Below are 17578 nucleotides of genomic sequence, written 5' to 3' on the forward strand. Positions count from 1 at the left end.
CAAAAGCTACAGAGAAACCCTGTTTTAAAAAAAACAAAAAAAAAAGGAAGAAGAAGAGGAAGAGGGGGAGGGGGGAGGAGGAGGAGGAGAAGGAGGAGAAGGAGGAGAAGGGAAAAGGAGGAGAAGGAGAAGAAGAAGAAGAAGAAGAAGAAGAAGAAGAAGAAGAAGAAGAAGAAGAGGAAGAGGAAGAGGAAGAGGAAGAGGAAGAGGAAGAGGAAGAGGAAGAGGAAGAGGAAGAGGAAGAGGAAGAGGAAGAGGAAGAAGAAGAAGAAGAATGCTAATAAAAGTATCACATTATCTGATTTCACATTACACTACAGAGACAGAGTAACAAATACAGCATTGTTTGGTCACAAAAACAGATACATAGATCAGTGGAATGAAATATAACTAACATAGCTACAGACTCTTGATTCTCAGCAAAGGTGCTAGAAGCATTCATTGAAGAAGAGACTTTCTTTAATAAATGGTGATGAGAAAGCTGGAAAGACACAGATGGAAGGATGAAATTAGATTCCTATGTTTCACCCTGCACAAAAAGCTCAAAATTATCAAAGAACCCAAGACTCTAAAACTGCTGCAGAAAAAGAAAAAAAAACAGAAGAAAAACAGTTCAAGATATAAGTAGATACAAGGGGCTTTCTCGAAGACTTATATTTGTGAAGGGACAGAAGAAACTGACAAATGACAATGCTTGAAATTAAAGTTTCTGAACAAGCAGGAACAGAGTGAAGAACAAGCCTACAGAATAGGTGATCTTTGTAGCCATACATTGTGAGAGCCAAAGTAAGTATCATTTTATGCCTAAGAGATTCATGAAACAAAGAAATGCCTCTAACCTTTAAGTCCCTTAGCCCAAGGACAGATACTTCCTGAAATGTTGGAGGCTATTGTTTATGGGAGATTACAAGCCTAAAGAAGTTTATTTGACACAACTACACCGGACATGCTTGATCACATGTACATGGGTAGGAAATATGTCAAGATGTATACAGGAGATACACAGGTAGGAAGCACAGCACGATATATGGTTGCCCAATTGGACCTAATGGGAAATACAGGCCTTATGAGATTGCCTTTTTAAGCTTCTGTCATGTGTGACTCATCAGCATTTCCTGGGACACAGGAATGGACCTGGCCAGGGTACATCAACCTGACCAATATTTAATTAAAGCTTGCATCAAATTGGGTTTAAAATTCTGGTAGCACTCTTATTCTCACCCTGCGGGATTAACATTTTCTGGAAGCCCCAGTGAGATTCAGACTATCCACCCAAATCCTAAAGCAGGACCTTCACTCTGAAGCTGAGACCGCTTTAGAAGGCACGTGCCTTGAGAGGTTCCAAAGATCCAAGGCTGCCTTTGCTTCACAGATTATCGGGGTGAGCTGCTGTGCTGAGAAAAGCAGCAAGAATCTACAGAGGCCTACTAGGAAGTCATAGTCTGGCTCTGTTTTATGTGATACTCATCTGGGACGTGGGGGGTCCAGAAAAAATAGCAAGATGTTGCTGGCCTGCCTGGTTCTGGTTGGTTGGAAAGTTTTGCCTGTCTGTTTTGTGTACGTGAATGGGTTTGTTTTCTGGTGTGTCCCTATGCTTTGTTGCAAACATGGAGCTGAGGCAGAATTGGGTCACTCAGCCTAATGTATGAAATGTATGGTAGTCACAGCATGTTTTGTTTCTGACTACTCTTTTTTGAGTATGCGAGCTTTATGTATTCAGTGTTTCTTGGTTATATTCCTGCTGTCTCTGCTGCCCCCAGCCGGCAGCCACCACTGTTACTATAAAAGCTTTTATGGCTGGGGCCCAGAAACTGATTTCTCTGGTCACTGGATTCAGGATAGAAGGAATTCACATGTCTTTTGGAAATGGATAACATTAAAGTTGTTTTATGCTGCTTTACTTTATTGGAAACATGGCTTTAGAGTTGGGTTATGGCCCTCCCTTCTCTAGTCCCAGGCATATTTAAAAGTTTCCTCTATGTCTTACATCAGGCAAGCCACCTGATGCTGAGAAGAGATCAAAGCAGAACAGTCAAAAAAATTAAGCTTGGTTTATATGAATATTCTGTACCTTAAGATTTATAGGTTTATTTTTATTGGGTAAAATCTGTGGAAAAAAAAAGTTAAGTAACACAGGGTTGATAGTTAAAGATTTATGCACAGGTAATCTTAATGAAACCATTCTGGTGTGATATAATTTTGGGATATAAGTAACATATGGCTGGCAGCCATCTTTGCTAGAGTTGGAGAAGATGGATGTCATATGACTTCACTGCCATGTTGATTAAAGGTGACCACATAGTCTGGCCCAAGCATAGAGGCAACAACAGGTCTCCAAGATATTTTGGATTAGGGGGATTTCTATAAAATTTCTGTTCTAGAAACAATGTTTACTAAAGACAGGTTTTAAAAACAATGCTTGTTTAATATGGTATTAAAAGTTACACCTCTATACATTCATATACAAGAGCATACCTTGTCCTGGCAGTCAAACTTTGTAACATAAGAGTCAGTCAGATGGGGGGCTGGAGAGATGGCTCAGTGGTTAAGAGCATTGCCTGCTCTTCCAAAGGTCCTGAGTTCAATTCCCAGCAACCACATGGTGGCTCACAACCATCTGTAATGAGATCTGGTGCCCTCTTCTGGCTTGCAGGCATACACGCAGACAGAATATTGTATACATAATAAATAAATAAATATTTAAAAAAAAAAGAGTCAGTCAGATGGTACTGGGTTATGAAGATATGAAGGGGTCGTGGAGAACAGCTGAGACTTGCTAGTGTGTAGCTAGCTGGGTTGGAATTCCTAGAGAGACTAGTCCCAATGGATGACTCTAGCAGATTTGGAAATGCTGATGCCATGTGGTAATCACTAAAAACACCAGCCACAGTAAATTAGAGCAGCCTGGGACCTAGAAGGCAGGCTGTGTATGCTGCTGAGGGTGGGGCCAGAGCGGTGAAAGCCCAAAAGATTGTGAATGGATCCCAGATACTGAGCACTGAATTGTTTGCACTACTGGAGCTTGGTTTTGCCTTGTGCAAATTGTGGTTGTGCCCTGTATCTTCCTTTTTTTTTTTTGAGACAAGGTTTCTCTGTAGCTTTGGTGCCTGTCCTGGAACTAGCTCTTGTAGACTAGGCTGGCCTCAAACTCACAGAGATCCACCTGTCTCTGACTCCTGGGTACTGGGATTAAAGGTGTGTGCCACCACCACCTGGCAATGTATCTTCCCTCTTGAAGTAAAAACGGTACTTTATTTTTTGATATTGCAGGAGCACACAATTGAGAGTGAAAGACTATAAATGCATTTCCGAGGCCTCTCAGCTCTAAAGACATTTTCTGAAGCCTCTTAACATTTGAAAATTGGACAGTCGCCCACACACACATGCTGGACTGCTCATCCTCCTGCGTCCTTGTGACTAATCTTCAAACATAACTCCATTCTGGGAATTGAGGCAAATACAACCCACAGATGTTGACTCAGTTCCTGATGTATTGATTTAGTCGCTAGAACAAGGTCAGGAAGGCCACAGATGCTCCCCCTTATTTTACCCGACCACGCAGCTATTCTCCTGCCCTAGAATAGACTAATCACTGCTGGTAACCCTTTGAATAAGCCAATCCAATAAGTTGGAAAACAACCTTTTTCCAACTTGTGTCTGTGCCTTTTTGCTTTAAAAGATGGACTGTAACAGCTATCGGATGTCCTTCATATCCCGAACCTGAAAGACCCTGTCATTACAGAATAAAAATCCTCTTGCTTTTGCATCAACTGTGGCTGTGTGAGTGGTGTCTGGAGCAACTCCACTCTGATGTCTGGACTTCTAGTCCAACAAGAGATTTTAAAGTTCTTTAAGAGGAAATTTTGGAATCTTACAGAAAATTTAAATTTAAAAAACTGGATATTTTTTAAGGAACAGCTTTTAAATTTAAATTTATACAATGTTTAATATTATTAATATATGATCTTAAATAAGTAAACAAATGGCTAAAGAGTTAGGGTCACAGTTATGAGCACCAAACAGTAAATACTAGAAACTGGGATATTCCTATGTTATGATGCAGTAAGACAATGACCTAAGCAGTCTGGCGATGAGCTTGGAGCAAATGTTCTCCACCTATAGGTCCCGAACCTTTGTAGGTCGAAAGGTCCTTTCACAGGGATAGCCTAGGACCATCTGCATGTTAGATGTTTGCACTGCAATTCATAACAGTGCAAAAGTGCAGTTGTTAAAGAGCAACGAGAATGATTTCATGGTTGGGGTCACCACAACATGGGGAACTGTGTTGAAGCATCACAGCATTAGGAAGGTTATGAACCACTGGCTTAGAGGATGTCTCTCCTTACCTAAGGTCTATTCAGGCTTAAGAATGTATGTCTACCCACATCTTTAATAACTTTGTTAAACTTTAGATACTTTTGATAAACTGAGTCATATAAGAAACTTATATTCTGTAATGGTTTGCTATAAAGGACCTGGAAAGTAAAGTTGCCAGTCTCCCTACAGAGATTTAAATTATAAGTTAAAGTTTTATTTTGATAGTAAAAAAGTGTCAATTCAGAAACTGTTATTTTTTTTAAGGCTTAAACTTAAAAGGGATAAAGCTACAAATCCTAATCTTCTAAAAGCTATTAATTAGCCATCCGTGGTGGCGCATGCCTTTAATCCCAGCACTCACTTAGTAGGAAGAGGCAGGCGGATCTCTATGAGTTCAAGGCCAGCTTGGTCTACAAGAGCTAGTTCCAGGATAGGCTCCAAAACTACAGAGAAACCGTCTCAAAAAACCAAAACAAAAAGCTATTAACTTATTGTAAACTGATAAAGATAACTAATATATACACAATAATGATCAGTCACCTCATAAATGATAAAATTCTTTAATATGTTCAGAACTATACTTATGGGTATGCAAAGTACTAATGCAATTGATTACAATAATTACAGAAATAAGCCTTATTTATCCTCTTGTATATGATTTCAAGGATAAGCCTAAAAGTAACTAAAATCAAGCAAAATTTATTTAGCTCAGATATACTTATTAGATAATAGTCCTCAAACTTGTCAGAGACCTGTAGAATATAGCATTTAATATGTTTAACGGATGGGCTGGAGAGATGGCTCAGCAGTTAAGAGCTTTTGGTTGCTCTTCCAGAGGTCCTGGGTTTAATTCCCAACAGCCACATGGTGGCTCATAACTGCTTGTGTCTCTAGTTTCAGAGGATCTGACACCTTCCACACAGACATACATAGAGGCAAACCACATATACACATGAAGCAAAAATAATTTTTAAAAATGTTTAATGGAGGGCTGGAGAGATGGCTCAGAGGTTAAGAGCATTGCCTGCTCTTCCAAAGGCCCTGAGTTCAATTCCCAGCAACCACATGGTGGCTCACAACCATCTGGAATGGGGTCTGGTGCCCTCTTCTGGCCTGCAGGCATACACACAGACAGATTATTGTATACATAATAAATAAATATTTAAAAAAATGTTTAATGGAAAAAGCTTACTATGAGACACCAGGTCCTAGCAGTGACCCCAAGGTCCTCAAGAAGATGATGGGGCACAAAAACGATTCCACCTGGATTGGGGTTACGTTAATCACTGGGCAATGCCTCACCAACAGCCAGGACCTGTGCAAACTGTGGACAAGTAGGACAGTGAAGAGTTGATTGCCTTACTTCGACTAAACAAAGTAAGGTCAGTGCCCCAAGTTCTTCCTTTACAGGAAAAATTTCCCAGGTCTCCTAGGCCTGGTGGCCCAAGACTGATGCCGCCCTGGTACCTCTGCCACAAAATGAAGCCATGGAGACCAAAGGAACCTGGGATGATCATCTAGGCAATGGATAAATCTGTCATTTTAAGGGATAACTAAATCATTTGGATTATACTATACTTTATCCTTCTCAAATCTCTGGTGGCATTTACAGCTAGACTAACTATGGCTGTGTCAGCCTGGCAAGAGCAGGCAACCAGATCCTTCTCCTAAGGCTGCAGCCATCTTGTTATTCCATTTCATATATATAAAAAAATCAAGCCTTGCTTTTCTACTTCTATAGGTCTCTTGTTAAGAAAAGGCAGACAAGCCGGGCGGTGGTGGCGCACGCCTTTAATCCCAGCACTTGGGAGGCAGAGGCAGGCGGATCTCTGTGAGTTCGAGACCAGCCTGGTCTACAAGAGCTAGTTCCAGGACAGGCTCCAAAACCACAGAGAAACCTTGTCTCGAAAAACCAAAAAAAGAAAAAAAGAAAAGGCAGACAAGTTTGCCTTGCTAACAGGCTTCAGATTAAAGGATACAGAGGTTTCAGACATAACATTTTACTGTTCTTTTATTTAAAAGAACTTACTTAGCAATGACTGTTCTCAGTAATAACTACTCATGTCTCTGGAAAATGATTAGATAGAAAGAAAGAGTTTGAAGTCTATGTAAGTTCTGAGCGTGGAAGAAAGTATTCTAAGGTGTACAAAGGTCTGAGGATGTGAAAGCTTAGGTAACTTCTGACTGAAGGTGTATAAATGCAACTTACAAAGGTAGAGGAATAGGATTTAAGGTATGTGGAAAATTGGCAATGTTCAGACTTCTCTTTATGCTATTGGCATACTGAGTTTTCTTACAGACTCCTGGTAGCTGTTTTCGATCTAGGAATCAACTTTGGACTGCAAACTCCTGAGCTCCGACCCGCTAAAAACTGATGTGAACCAGTCCTGCTGAGTGACTGTTCCCTGTCTCCTCAGCTAAGTCAGCAAACCGGCTGCTTCTGATTAGACCCCCATGGCTGGATTCCTCTCCCATGCTTTTGACTGGTATTTCAGCATTCCTGATCCCTGACAAATGACATCCTGGTTGCAGTTGCAAGTAGTTACAGAAGAGAGTGTGTCACCCCTTGTCCCGTAACAGGCTGGAACATACGTTCAAAAGGAAACTTGCTGGCACAGGGGACAAAGGGACGACCTATAACACCAACTGGCATACCAGGAAAGATACCTGTTAAAACCAGACAGGCCCCGATCTATCAACAGGTAGATTCATTAGCTGAAATAATTCTACAATATGGTAGGGCACTCAACTTGCTCTATGTAAAGCAGAAGTTCTATGTAAGTCACATAGGCAAGAAATCTGTCAGGATGTATGCTTGCCCAACTGAATGTAGGCAGGAGTACACAGGCAGAAAGTATGCCAAGATAAATGCTTGCCCCTGATTGAACCTAATATAGGGCCTGATGGGATGCATTTTTAAGCCTCTGCCAGATGTCACTCATCAGCATTTCCTAGGAACCCTGGAATGGACCTGGACAGAATCCATCAACCTGGCCAGTATTTAATTGAAGCTTGTTTCAAATATGGCTTAAAATTGTGGTAGTGGACTTATTCTTATGCCAAGTGGGACTAACAACATCTGAGAGGGGATTGATACCAAGAGTATATTATAAAAAAAATTAGACATCAATCCCCTTCCCAATTATCCAACCAATAAACAGGAAAATGAGTAGACAATTCTCAAAAGAAGTATAAATGACCAAGAAATATAGGGGAAAATGGCTAGCTGCCAGGAAAATGAAAATCAAAACTACAATGATACCACATCTCACTCCATTCAGAATGGTGACCAAACAAAACAAATAACAAAGGATGTGGGTAAGGATGCAAAGCTGGGCATGGTGCACATGCCTTTAATCCAGCACTCTACGGCAAAGGAAAGTTCCAGGCAAGCCGGTTCTACATACTGAGTTATAGGCCAGCCAAGGCTACATAGTGAGACCCTGTCTCAAATTACAAGACAAAACAAAAATGTAACTTTGCCCACCATCATTATCACCAGGGAACTTGGTAGAAATAATGTATTTCTACCAAATGGTGGTATACAGTTGGATTTCCAGTACTGGGGAAGCAGAGGCATGGTGAGTTTGGACCAGATAGTGTTATATAGCAAGACCCTGTCTTTAAAAAAAAGTGGTACGAGGGAGTTCAAGGATATCCTTGGCTACATGAGAATATGACACCAACCTGAGCTACAACAGGAGACATTGTCTCAAAACTCTCTCTCTCTCTCTCTCTCTCTCTCTCTCTCTCTCTCTCTCTCTCTCTCTCTCTCTCTCACACACACACACACACACACACACACACACACACACACACCACACACAAAGTGAACCACTGTATATTTCTAGCAGGAATGTAAGTTAGCCCAGGCATTATTGAAATCAGTATGGTGGTTCATCATCTAAAAAATAGAAGACTATGAGATCCAGGTATACCTTTCCTGGGCATATGCTCCTATGTAATGTAAATCAGCACTTACTACAGAGACACTTGTACATCCATGTTTATCCTAAATGTTCCTCAATAAACATAAAAAAACATGATGAATGTATCTGTAAGGGAGTGTAAGTGTGCACAATGTAGTTTTACTCAGAGAAAAGGACAAAATTATGTCATATGCAGGAAAACACTTGCAACATGAGATCACACTAAGTGAAATAAGCCAGACTCATAAAGACAAGCATGTTTTCTATCACAGATGAATATATATTTTATATATAGGTATGTATGAGACATGAAAGTAGAAAGGGGAGTATTTGGAGGAGAAAGAGAACTAATAGGAAACCAGGGGGACAAAAGAAGGTAATGGGAAGGGAAAAAGAAAATAATCGAATATTACATGTTCTCTTGCATATGTAGGATCAAAAATTTAAAAATATATGACATAAAAGCTGTATATATGCATTTGAACATATAAATTTGAGTGATATGAAAACAGTGTTATTTAGGAAGAGGAAGGGCAACTCAACGGCAGGTAAGGCAAAGAAGATAATGATGGGGATGAATATGAGCAAATTACAATGATATACACATATGAACATATTATGAGGAAACCCATTACTGTGCATGCCAACTAAAAAATTATTTTAGAGTCATCAAAATAGTGCAGCAGGTATAGGTACTTGCTGCCAAATCTAACAATCTGAGTTCCACTCCTAGAACCCACATACTGAAGAGAACTTACTCCCACAAGCTGACCTCTGACAGGCACACACGGACCGTAGCACATTTGTGCCCATACATACATGTATATACACATATGTAGGCACTTGCACCGAACACACAAATGTTAAAAAAAATACTTTTAAAATGTTTTTAAAACTGGCAATAGGGGCTGGAGAGATGGTTCAGTGGTTAAGAGCATTGCCTGCTCTTCCAAAGGTCCTGAGTTCAATTCCCAGCAACCACATGGTGGCTCACAACCATCTGTAATGAGGTCTGGTGCCCTCTTCTGGTCTTTGGGCATACAGACAGAATATTGTATACATAATAAATAAATAAATAAACATTTTAAAAAAACCTGGCAATAAAAGGCCAGGGAGATGGCTCAGGTCAATGTACTTCCAAGTCTGAGGATCTGAAATCAATCCCCAGGGCACACAGGTGAAAGAGACTGTTTGTCCTCTGACCTCCACACTCTCATTGTGCTACACATGCACCCACTTTATATGCACACACACACACACACACACACACACACACACACACACACACACACCCTCCACATCAAATAAAAAACTTTTAAGTGGCAACAGATTAAGAAATGAGAATAGTCTTTTCTCAAGAATAATGGGGGGGGGGGGAGGGGAACAAAGAAAGGAGATAAGGATAATGGCTTAAAGGAAGTAAGGTTGATTAATATTGTAAAGATTATTATGAGACCAGGACCTTAAGAGAAGTGTGCTCATCTACATGTGTGAGGTTCCAGGTTCCATTAGCATTAACACACACACACACCACACGCACCCAATTATTTGTGCACAGAAAGGGATTGCTACTTCTGAATTCCTAAACATCACTGTGTGACTCACTTGGCAATTAGCTAAGACATTTGTCTGCTATTGGCAGGACTGTGAATTTCAGCATTGCTGGCACAAATGCAATGTTCAACAATTCTGTTTCTCTGCACTTAAGTCAATAAAAGTACACAACCTTACACAAAAAGATGTTCCAAGAGAAAATGTCATGTGATTCTGCAGAAAGACTTAAGTAAGCAGTAGAGCGCTAATGACTTTTATAGCTCGCTTACCAGAGCCCACCTCCTCTCCCAAAAGAAAATGACTGGATCTGGGTTTTGGTTCAGTGGTTCAGTAGGTACCAATCATGCATAGGTGCTAATCCACAGCACCAAAATATGCTTGGTTTGGTTTGGCTTTGACCCTAAGGACTGAACCCAGGATCTTCCTTGTTCAACACTGAACTATATTAAAATCCTCAACCTACATTTTCCATCTTTGCATTTAAGTTATTTAACTGTAAAATGGGGAGGAGAAAGTACAAAGATTAACACTGTGTTTAAAAACATTTTATACCCAACTTGGTGCTCAAGAAGTGACAGCGAGAGATTGCATGATCATTTCGTATCTAGAACCAGGCTTTTCAGTCTCAATGACAGGATTAGTAAACAATCAGGAGGAAAGCACAAACGGCACCTGCACCCAGAAAGAGTTCTTGAGGCTGGTTATTCACGTGCCACCAATAGGATTTCTGAGGACACGACCAAACCTTTTCCTTTTCCATCAGCCCACTTAGTTGCCTTATAAGACAACTGTGAAGTGGAGGGCTTTATGTGCTGGTTATCTTTTTGCTCATTTACAATAACCATTAAATAAAGCTTCCATTTGTCTGCATTACATCGCATCATCTCCCGAGTCAGTCTTAGCCTACCCTATGTTACTCTATTTCTGGAAGGGAATGGAGCCAGGAACTTGGGGGTTACTAAATTTTCTTGCTACTGGTTGTTTTCACTTACAAAGGTATACTGAGCAAATAATTATGACAAGCCAAATTACAAACATTTCAACAACAGACACCAAAATTTTTATGAAGTCCAAATTTGTCTAAAGCTAAACAGAAAATCCAGCCAGCACTTTATCAAGTATTTAATCCTGCCACTTCTTTATTCTATATTAAAATGAAAGTGAGGTTAAAAATAAAGGTTCACCTTGACTTCTAAACTAAAGAACAAAACCAAGGCACAATAGAGATGCAGTTTTTGTTCTGAAGCACTAATATTCAAACAAGAGAAATGCTCCATATGCAAATCACCCATGTGAAAAATTGCCACCTTCAAGACAGAATGCAGTTCTGAAAAGGCAACGAACAGTTATTGACCCATACTCTTTCATGTCTGCACCACAATCCAAGGCATTCTTCATCACGCCAACAACAAAGTTGCTGATCACAGCCAAGTGAGCTAAGAGCATCAACACTATTTTGCACAATTCTTGAGTCAGTCTTAAGTCACACTTTACACGCTTTTGCTTGTGTGTGTGCATCTTGTTCACAGAATCCACAAGAGAGTGTCAGATGCCTGGAGCTGGGGTTACAGTTGTAAGCCACCCATCATGGGTGCTGGGCCTCGGGTTCTCTGCAACAGGAGTACATGCTCTTAACTTCTTTTTTTGAGATGTGTCTCGCTATGCATCTCAGAACTGCCTCGGGCTCCGTGAAGACTGGGATGAGGTGTGCATGTCATCCTATCTACCAGACTAAACACTTTTTAGAAATCACTCCTACAATCTCTTCTCTTAGGATCTATCCAAGCCATCATTTTTTTTGTGTGTGTATTGCTTACAGATGGTGTCTCACTATATTACCATATTGACCTCAAACTCCAAGGCTCAAGCATCCTTCTGCCTCAGCCTCTTGGGGACCTGGAATCATGCAGGTATACATGACTGCCCATGACCACTGCTAAGATTAAAAGAAAAAACAACTGAGAGTGCACCAAATTTGATCCCTGTACTCAAGAGGTAGAGGCAGGACAATCAGAAAGAATTCAAGCACAGCCATGGCTATACAACGAATTCAAAAATAGCTTGGAATACATGGGAACTTGTTGCCAAAAAAACTGATAAATATGACAAAATACACTTAGAGGTGGTTCTCAAAAGTTTTGACTGGTGGAGAATATAAACAAATTCAGACCTACGGGGTTCCTTTCTCCTGCCAACTATCAATCAAAACCTATTCAGCAAATAATAGTTGTAAATATGATAATAGTTACCTACTCAGTGCGAACAAGCTGCTCTAGGTCTCCATAACCTTGGCCACTATCAGTGGGCTGTTTGTTTGGGCTAAGGCATGCCAAGATAAAAGCATGCTGAAATGGAAAAGATTCAATGGATGGGGAAAAAAGCAGCCTCTTTTTACTACCTTAACCCTCTTCATGGGCAATCTGGAACGGCACTGGCACATGCTCATCACTCATTAAGAAATCAATCACCATGCCCCCCTGCAAAGAGGCTGCAGTTTTCATCGAGTGCAATTAGCAGAGTATTTGGATTTTGTTTTTAGTCTTTACTAAACCCTGGCTCCCTGGAGAGTCGTTATTGTAAATTCTCTGCAGCCAGCACAGTACTCAGTAACCAGAAAGCACTTGGTAAAGGAACACAAGTGGATAAACAGAGCCTGCTTTCCTCTAGGTGCCAGTGAGGTAATCATCTAACCACGGTGCCTCTTTAAAAAGATTCATCTTTCAACGCTCTTGTTAAGAACACAAGCTGTGGAGTCAGACTTCATGGACATAAATCCCAGAATTCCAGCTCTATCATTTATTACTAGGTTATCACTGGGCAAGTGTGTAAAGCGCCTGGGTCCGCTGGGTTCTCCTACTTGGAAAACAGGGGCAATACTGCTTCATGGGTTACTGTAAAGATCCAATGAGACAATTTTTTAAAGCACTTAAGGGCTACAGGTGTACTCCAACAGCAAAGCACGTCCCCAGCACAAGCCCACCCCCCACAAAAAAGGCAAAACCCTGCCCCACTAACACAGTCGTCGCTTGTGCCAGCAGTCAATTTGCCAGCAATGGCAAGATAAAAAACAGTGGGGTAAATAAAAATCCCTTGAAGCCTGGGTGGTGCCATTAAGAACAATTTGCAAGGAATGACTGCAAATGAATCTGCTTTGAAACGTTCAGTCAGGAAAACAGGCAAGTGGGGTTCTGGTGCAGTTACATTTTAAGTTAGCTCCTGATTAGATTGTTTTGCATGCAGGGTTAGGAGCTGGAAGCAAGGGTCTCCTGGTTAGTAATGACACTCTACCACTGAGCTCTGCCCCCAGCCCAGTACTGGCTTTTCAAATCGAAAAAGCTGTAATCTATGAAGCCTAGGCAGATTTGATGCTGAGCGTTCCATGCCTAGCATCAGAGGATTCTAGCCACAGTCTCTAACCTCTGCAATAGCTATCTCTACGTAGCATAGTTTTCTGTCTCTATTGCCTCTTTACTCCACCAGCTGCCACCTGGTTAGTTTCTCAATTCCCCAACCCCCCAATCCTGAGAGGACATTCCCCCAAAACTCTGGTTGGGAAACCGGTTTGCAATTTCTTCCTACCTAACCCTGGCTGCTTTTCTGCTTCTCCTTTCTGCCCACCTCCTTCCTTCTCAAGCCTTACTATTCTCCACACGTAGGAACTTGAAACCTAAGAGTATGGGAAAGCAACAGCGTAACAGCAGTGGTGCCAAGAACCGGAGATGCTGCCAAGCTTTTCCCCAAGCTCCATATGCAGCGGCCCAACTTACTCATAGACTGGACTTACATTTAAGCCCATGGGGTCTCACACACTCAGTATTTCTTTTTGTTTCTGCTCGATTTCTGTAACTATTTAAAACAACCTCCTCTAAAAGCTGTGAACCATTCAAATCTAGCCAGTTCTCACAGACGTAGGTAAGGTCTGTCATCTTCAGGAAGTTTCCCGAGACCATTTCAGCCCACAGATATCAAACCACCCACCTATCCAAACAGGTACTGTACCAGAAAGCATAGTCACCACGCATATTTACACCATGAAATAAATGTTCCATATTTGATCTGCCAAGACCAGGAACGGTGTCTTTGAAACCCCCTACTCAGTGTGGTCATCTTCCTAAACAGTGACTCACTCAGTGGACTGTTTCTTTGAGCTAAGGCATGCCAAGATAAAAGCATGCTGCGATGAAAAGGATTCAATGGATGGGGTGAAAAGAAGAAAGGTGTTCGACTAACATCTGTTTTATTTGCCATGAGGTTGAAAAGAGATACAGGAGAGAATGTCAACTGGAAAATGAAGGGAAAAAACTATTTCAGTTTGAGGGAGATGATAGCAAGAGAAACATGAAACCCCAAAGAAACTGTGAGTCAATTCTGCTAAAGCCAACAGGTAGGCCGATGGGGTAAGTGAAGGGAAAGGGGGTTACTATGACGACATGGATAGAGATACAGCCATGTAGGTTCGGGGATTGGTAGGAGGCCATGTGAAGGGGGCATAGGTGGATAAAATGGTCGCCAGTAGGTTAGCTGACTGAGTGAGTGGCAGGTAAGTCAGTAAATGGTTAGGTGTTTAGTCTGGAAGGAACAGGTGTGGGACATTTCATTTAAAATCTGACCCCTCCCTCACCTTGACCCGGAAGCGGATGAGTGCTAGCCTCACGCAGTGGCTCAGGCAGGCAGGTGGCAGGAACCAGGCCCGCGGTGGAGGGGTGCCCTTGTTGCCCACGTGTCCCACGATCAGTTGCGCAGTCTGCCGCTCCGCCTGGCACCGACGGCCCCATTCGGCCAGTCGGTCTTTCCCCAGGCCCCCAGGGAACATGACCACCAGCTCCAGGCCGTCGCCGCCCGGATAGGAACAAGCCTGGCACAGCGCTGACAAGTAGCCCAGCATGGCATTCCACTGGCCGCCACAAACCCAATCCGTCTGGTAGCCACCATAGAGCCGCGGCAGCGCCGAGCCCGCATCTACCAATACCCGAGCCCCAGGCAGCGGAGGGGGCGGCGGCGGATGCAGCCCTGGCGGCGCTTGGCCATGATGGTGGAAATGGTGAGCAGGGTGGTGGTGCCGAGTCGGCCCCGGGCCCCCGGAGTAAGCGCCAAAGGAGGCGGGCGGGAGCGGCGGCGGCAGAGGAGCAGAGCCCCTGGTGATGCGTGGAGCCCCGGGCGCTAGGGCTGCTGGTGGCAGCTGGCGGTGCAGGTGCTGCTGTTGCTGCTGTTGCTGCTGCTGGCGCGAGACGGTGCGCGCGAGTTTGAGGAGGTCCACGGGCACCACGGCCCCGGGACAGCGCTTCTCCAGGAACTCTTGGAAGCCCTGGACGCCCATGCTTCCTCCGTGAGCAGAAGGAACAGCGGCTGCGCAAGCGGGCCAGGCGGCGATCCCCGCGCGAAGCTGGAGGCGGGCGCGTGCGCACTTCGCGGGGGGTATGGGGGAGGGGGGCGGGGAAAGGGTTGGCGACGGGAGGGGCGAGGGAACGTGGGCGGGGAGGGGAGGAGACCACAGACTGGGTGCGGGTGAAGAGCAGAGGTGAGGCTGACCAGACTCAGAAGAGGCTGGGGAGGTAAAAGCGACGACAATTCCTAGTCACTTCTCTTTTTCCCGTTGCCCTCCGCTGTTCTTCTTCACTGCTTCAAAGCGGGTGAAGCTTCTGCCTTCCACCTCCGGGAGCCATGTTGCCTCGTCTTCTCTGCGATACTCGCTTTCTAGTTGGGGGAGGGGAGTGGGGCGGGGCGAATGGGCATCCTGGGAGTTGTAGTCTTTTCCCGGATGGCATCAGGATGCAGTGGAAGAACCAGACAGCCACCCAGGTCAGGCCTTGATGTGCACAACGTCAGAAGAAACGGGATATGAAAAATGTGTGTCTAGGGTTTGCACCAAAACTCCTTGTATCCAGCTGTGTTGCCTCAGGATACTATACCGCCATTCCCAGGGAAAGGAATGGAGGTGATGCATCATGGGAAAGGAAGTACAGTGGATTGATTGAATTTGGCTAAAGTGAGCTAAAGTTCCCTGAGAGGGAGAATTTCCCCTTCCATAGAAAAGGTGATATGCATAATTTTAAATGAGTGGACGAGAACACACATGAAGCATAACAACCATTACCATCGTTTTTAGCTACCGTCATTCTTTGAAGAGTTGTACCCCTCAGGAGTGACAAAACATTTACCTAAGATAATGTACAGACAAAATGAAATTGACTGTAATTTGCCCTGAGGATCTCTGATTAGGGAGATAAAGCACCCACACAAATTCACCCAGAACTTGAACCTTATTGGTACTCACTAAGCTATGCCATATGGTTAGGCGATTTGCTTTCACCCCATGGTTAGGAAAATTGCCCATGAGAGGAGCAATTCAAAATAGCTGCCAGGGTTCTAATCTGATGGCAGTCTTTTGAGATCTCTGTTTGCAGCATGCCTCTCCGATGAAATCCACGTAGTGTCCGTCTTCTATTGAGCTTTTAGGGCCCGCCCCTTCAGCCAGAATACAGCAGAAAATAAGGTCTGCACTGAAGAATAGTTGCATCTGCCTTGGAGCTTCCTGAAAGGTGACCGACAGAACACGAAAGTGCAGAACCCAGAAGTGATCATGATGAATGATGTCAGAAGGGTCTGTTAGGATGAAAATACAAACAAGCTACAAATTCTATAAAGGAATCTTTCAAAAGAGTTACATAGATCCAGAATGGCAGGGATAGTGAAGCAAAGTGAATGGAAGGACAGTGGCTTGAAGGCATGAAAGATGAGAACGGATTTTTAGTAAAAATGTGCTTCCTAGATAGTTTCCAGCATCCCTTTCCTAGAAATTGGCCCACTCCTTGTTAAGCTGATAAGGTTACAGCAGAAACAAACACTGTCACCTTAGGCATGGTGGTATATGCCCACAGTCCCAGTGCTCAGGAGGTTGAAACAGGACAATCGCCTTAAGCTCCAGGCCGAGGCTACCTAGTGGTTTTTGGGAACCAATAAAGTAAACAAATACTAGCGTGTTCATGTATTCTTATAGTACCATATTCTAACTGGGTGTGGTGGCTTACAGCTGTAAACAAAACATTTGGAAAGTTGAGGCAGGAGGATTGACACAACTTTGAAGGTAGTGTTTTCCAGGTCAGTCAGTGATACAAATGAAACAAAACAATAAAGGGAAAAAACTAAACCCACAAGACAACAAAGAATCGAATCATAAGACACTTGTGAAAATGTTAGCCACAAATGAGCCAGCCATCTTCAGAGGCAAAATCCTGCATTACTCTACCTTCAAAGTATCCTTTGGGCTGGTGAGATGGCTCTCTGGTTAAAATGCTTGCTTTGCAAGCATGAGGACCTGAGTTCAGTCCTCAGAGACCACCTGAAAAAGCCAGGCTCAGTGCAGTGCACTTGTAATCCCAGTGCTGGGTAAGCAGAGACATGATTCCTAAGACTCAGTGGCCAGGCAGCCTGTCTAATTGATAAGTTCAGATCAATAAGAGACCCTTATTGAGCTGGAGGACTCCTAAGGAATGATATCCAAATTTTGCCCTGTGGTTTCCACAGGCACACATGAACGCACCTCCAGACACACGAGCGCACCTGTACCTACGTGAAAGCGTCCTTTTCTTTATTTTCTGCTAAAACTTTGTGCAAAAAGCTGAGAATTCACAGAGTATTCCTCTTCTACCTGTTAAGCCTTTTAATGCTCTGTGAACTTGAGCTATGTCTAGAATTTGTATCTTTCCCTCTTAAATGGTGCTTTTAAACAGCATACTTGGGACTGTGCTCCTTAACTGAGCAGGCACACAAATACTGCC

The 17578-nt window shown here is 43.1% G+C and overlaps 1 protein-coding gene across 5 annotated transcripts in view; it reads right to left on the bottom strand.

Moving 5' to 3' along the window:
- Window positions 1–15496, bottom strand: part of Fam120c (family with sequence similarity 120 member C) — a 124983-nt gene extending 109487 nt beyond the window's left edge. For 3 of the 5 annotated variants that reach the window (XM_075958833.1, XM_075958829.1, XM_075958830.1), the window contains exon 1: window positions 14422–15496. In XM_075958833.1, the coding sequence (XP_075814948.1) occupies window positions 14422–15117 (696 nt within the window). In that variant the 5' untranslated portion in view covers window positions 15118–15496. Of the gene's footprint in view, window positions 1–13690; window positions 14082–14421 lie in introns of those variants that run through there. The other 2 variants (XM_075958831.1, XM_075958832.1) reach the window with 2 other exon arrangements.
- Window positions 15497–17578: the final 2082 nt, after the last annotated feature.

This window comes from Microtus pennsylvanicus, chromosome X (assembly GCF_037038515.1).
Source record: "Microtus pennsylvanicus isolate mMicPen1 chromosome X, mMicPen1.hap1, whole genome shotgun sequence".
Classification (NCBI taxonomy): Eukaryota; Metazoa; Chordata; class Mammalia; order Rodentia; family Cricetidae; genus Microtus; species Microtus pennsylvanicus.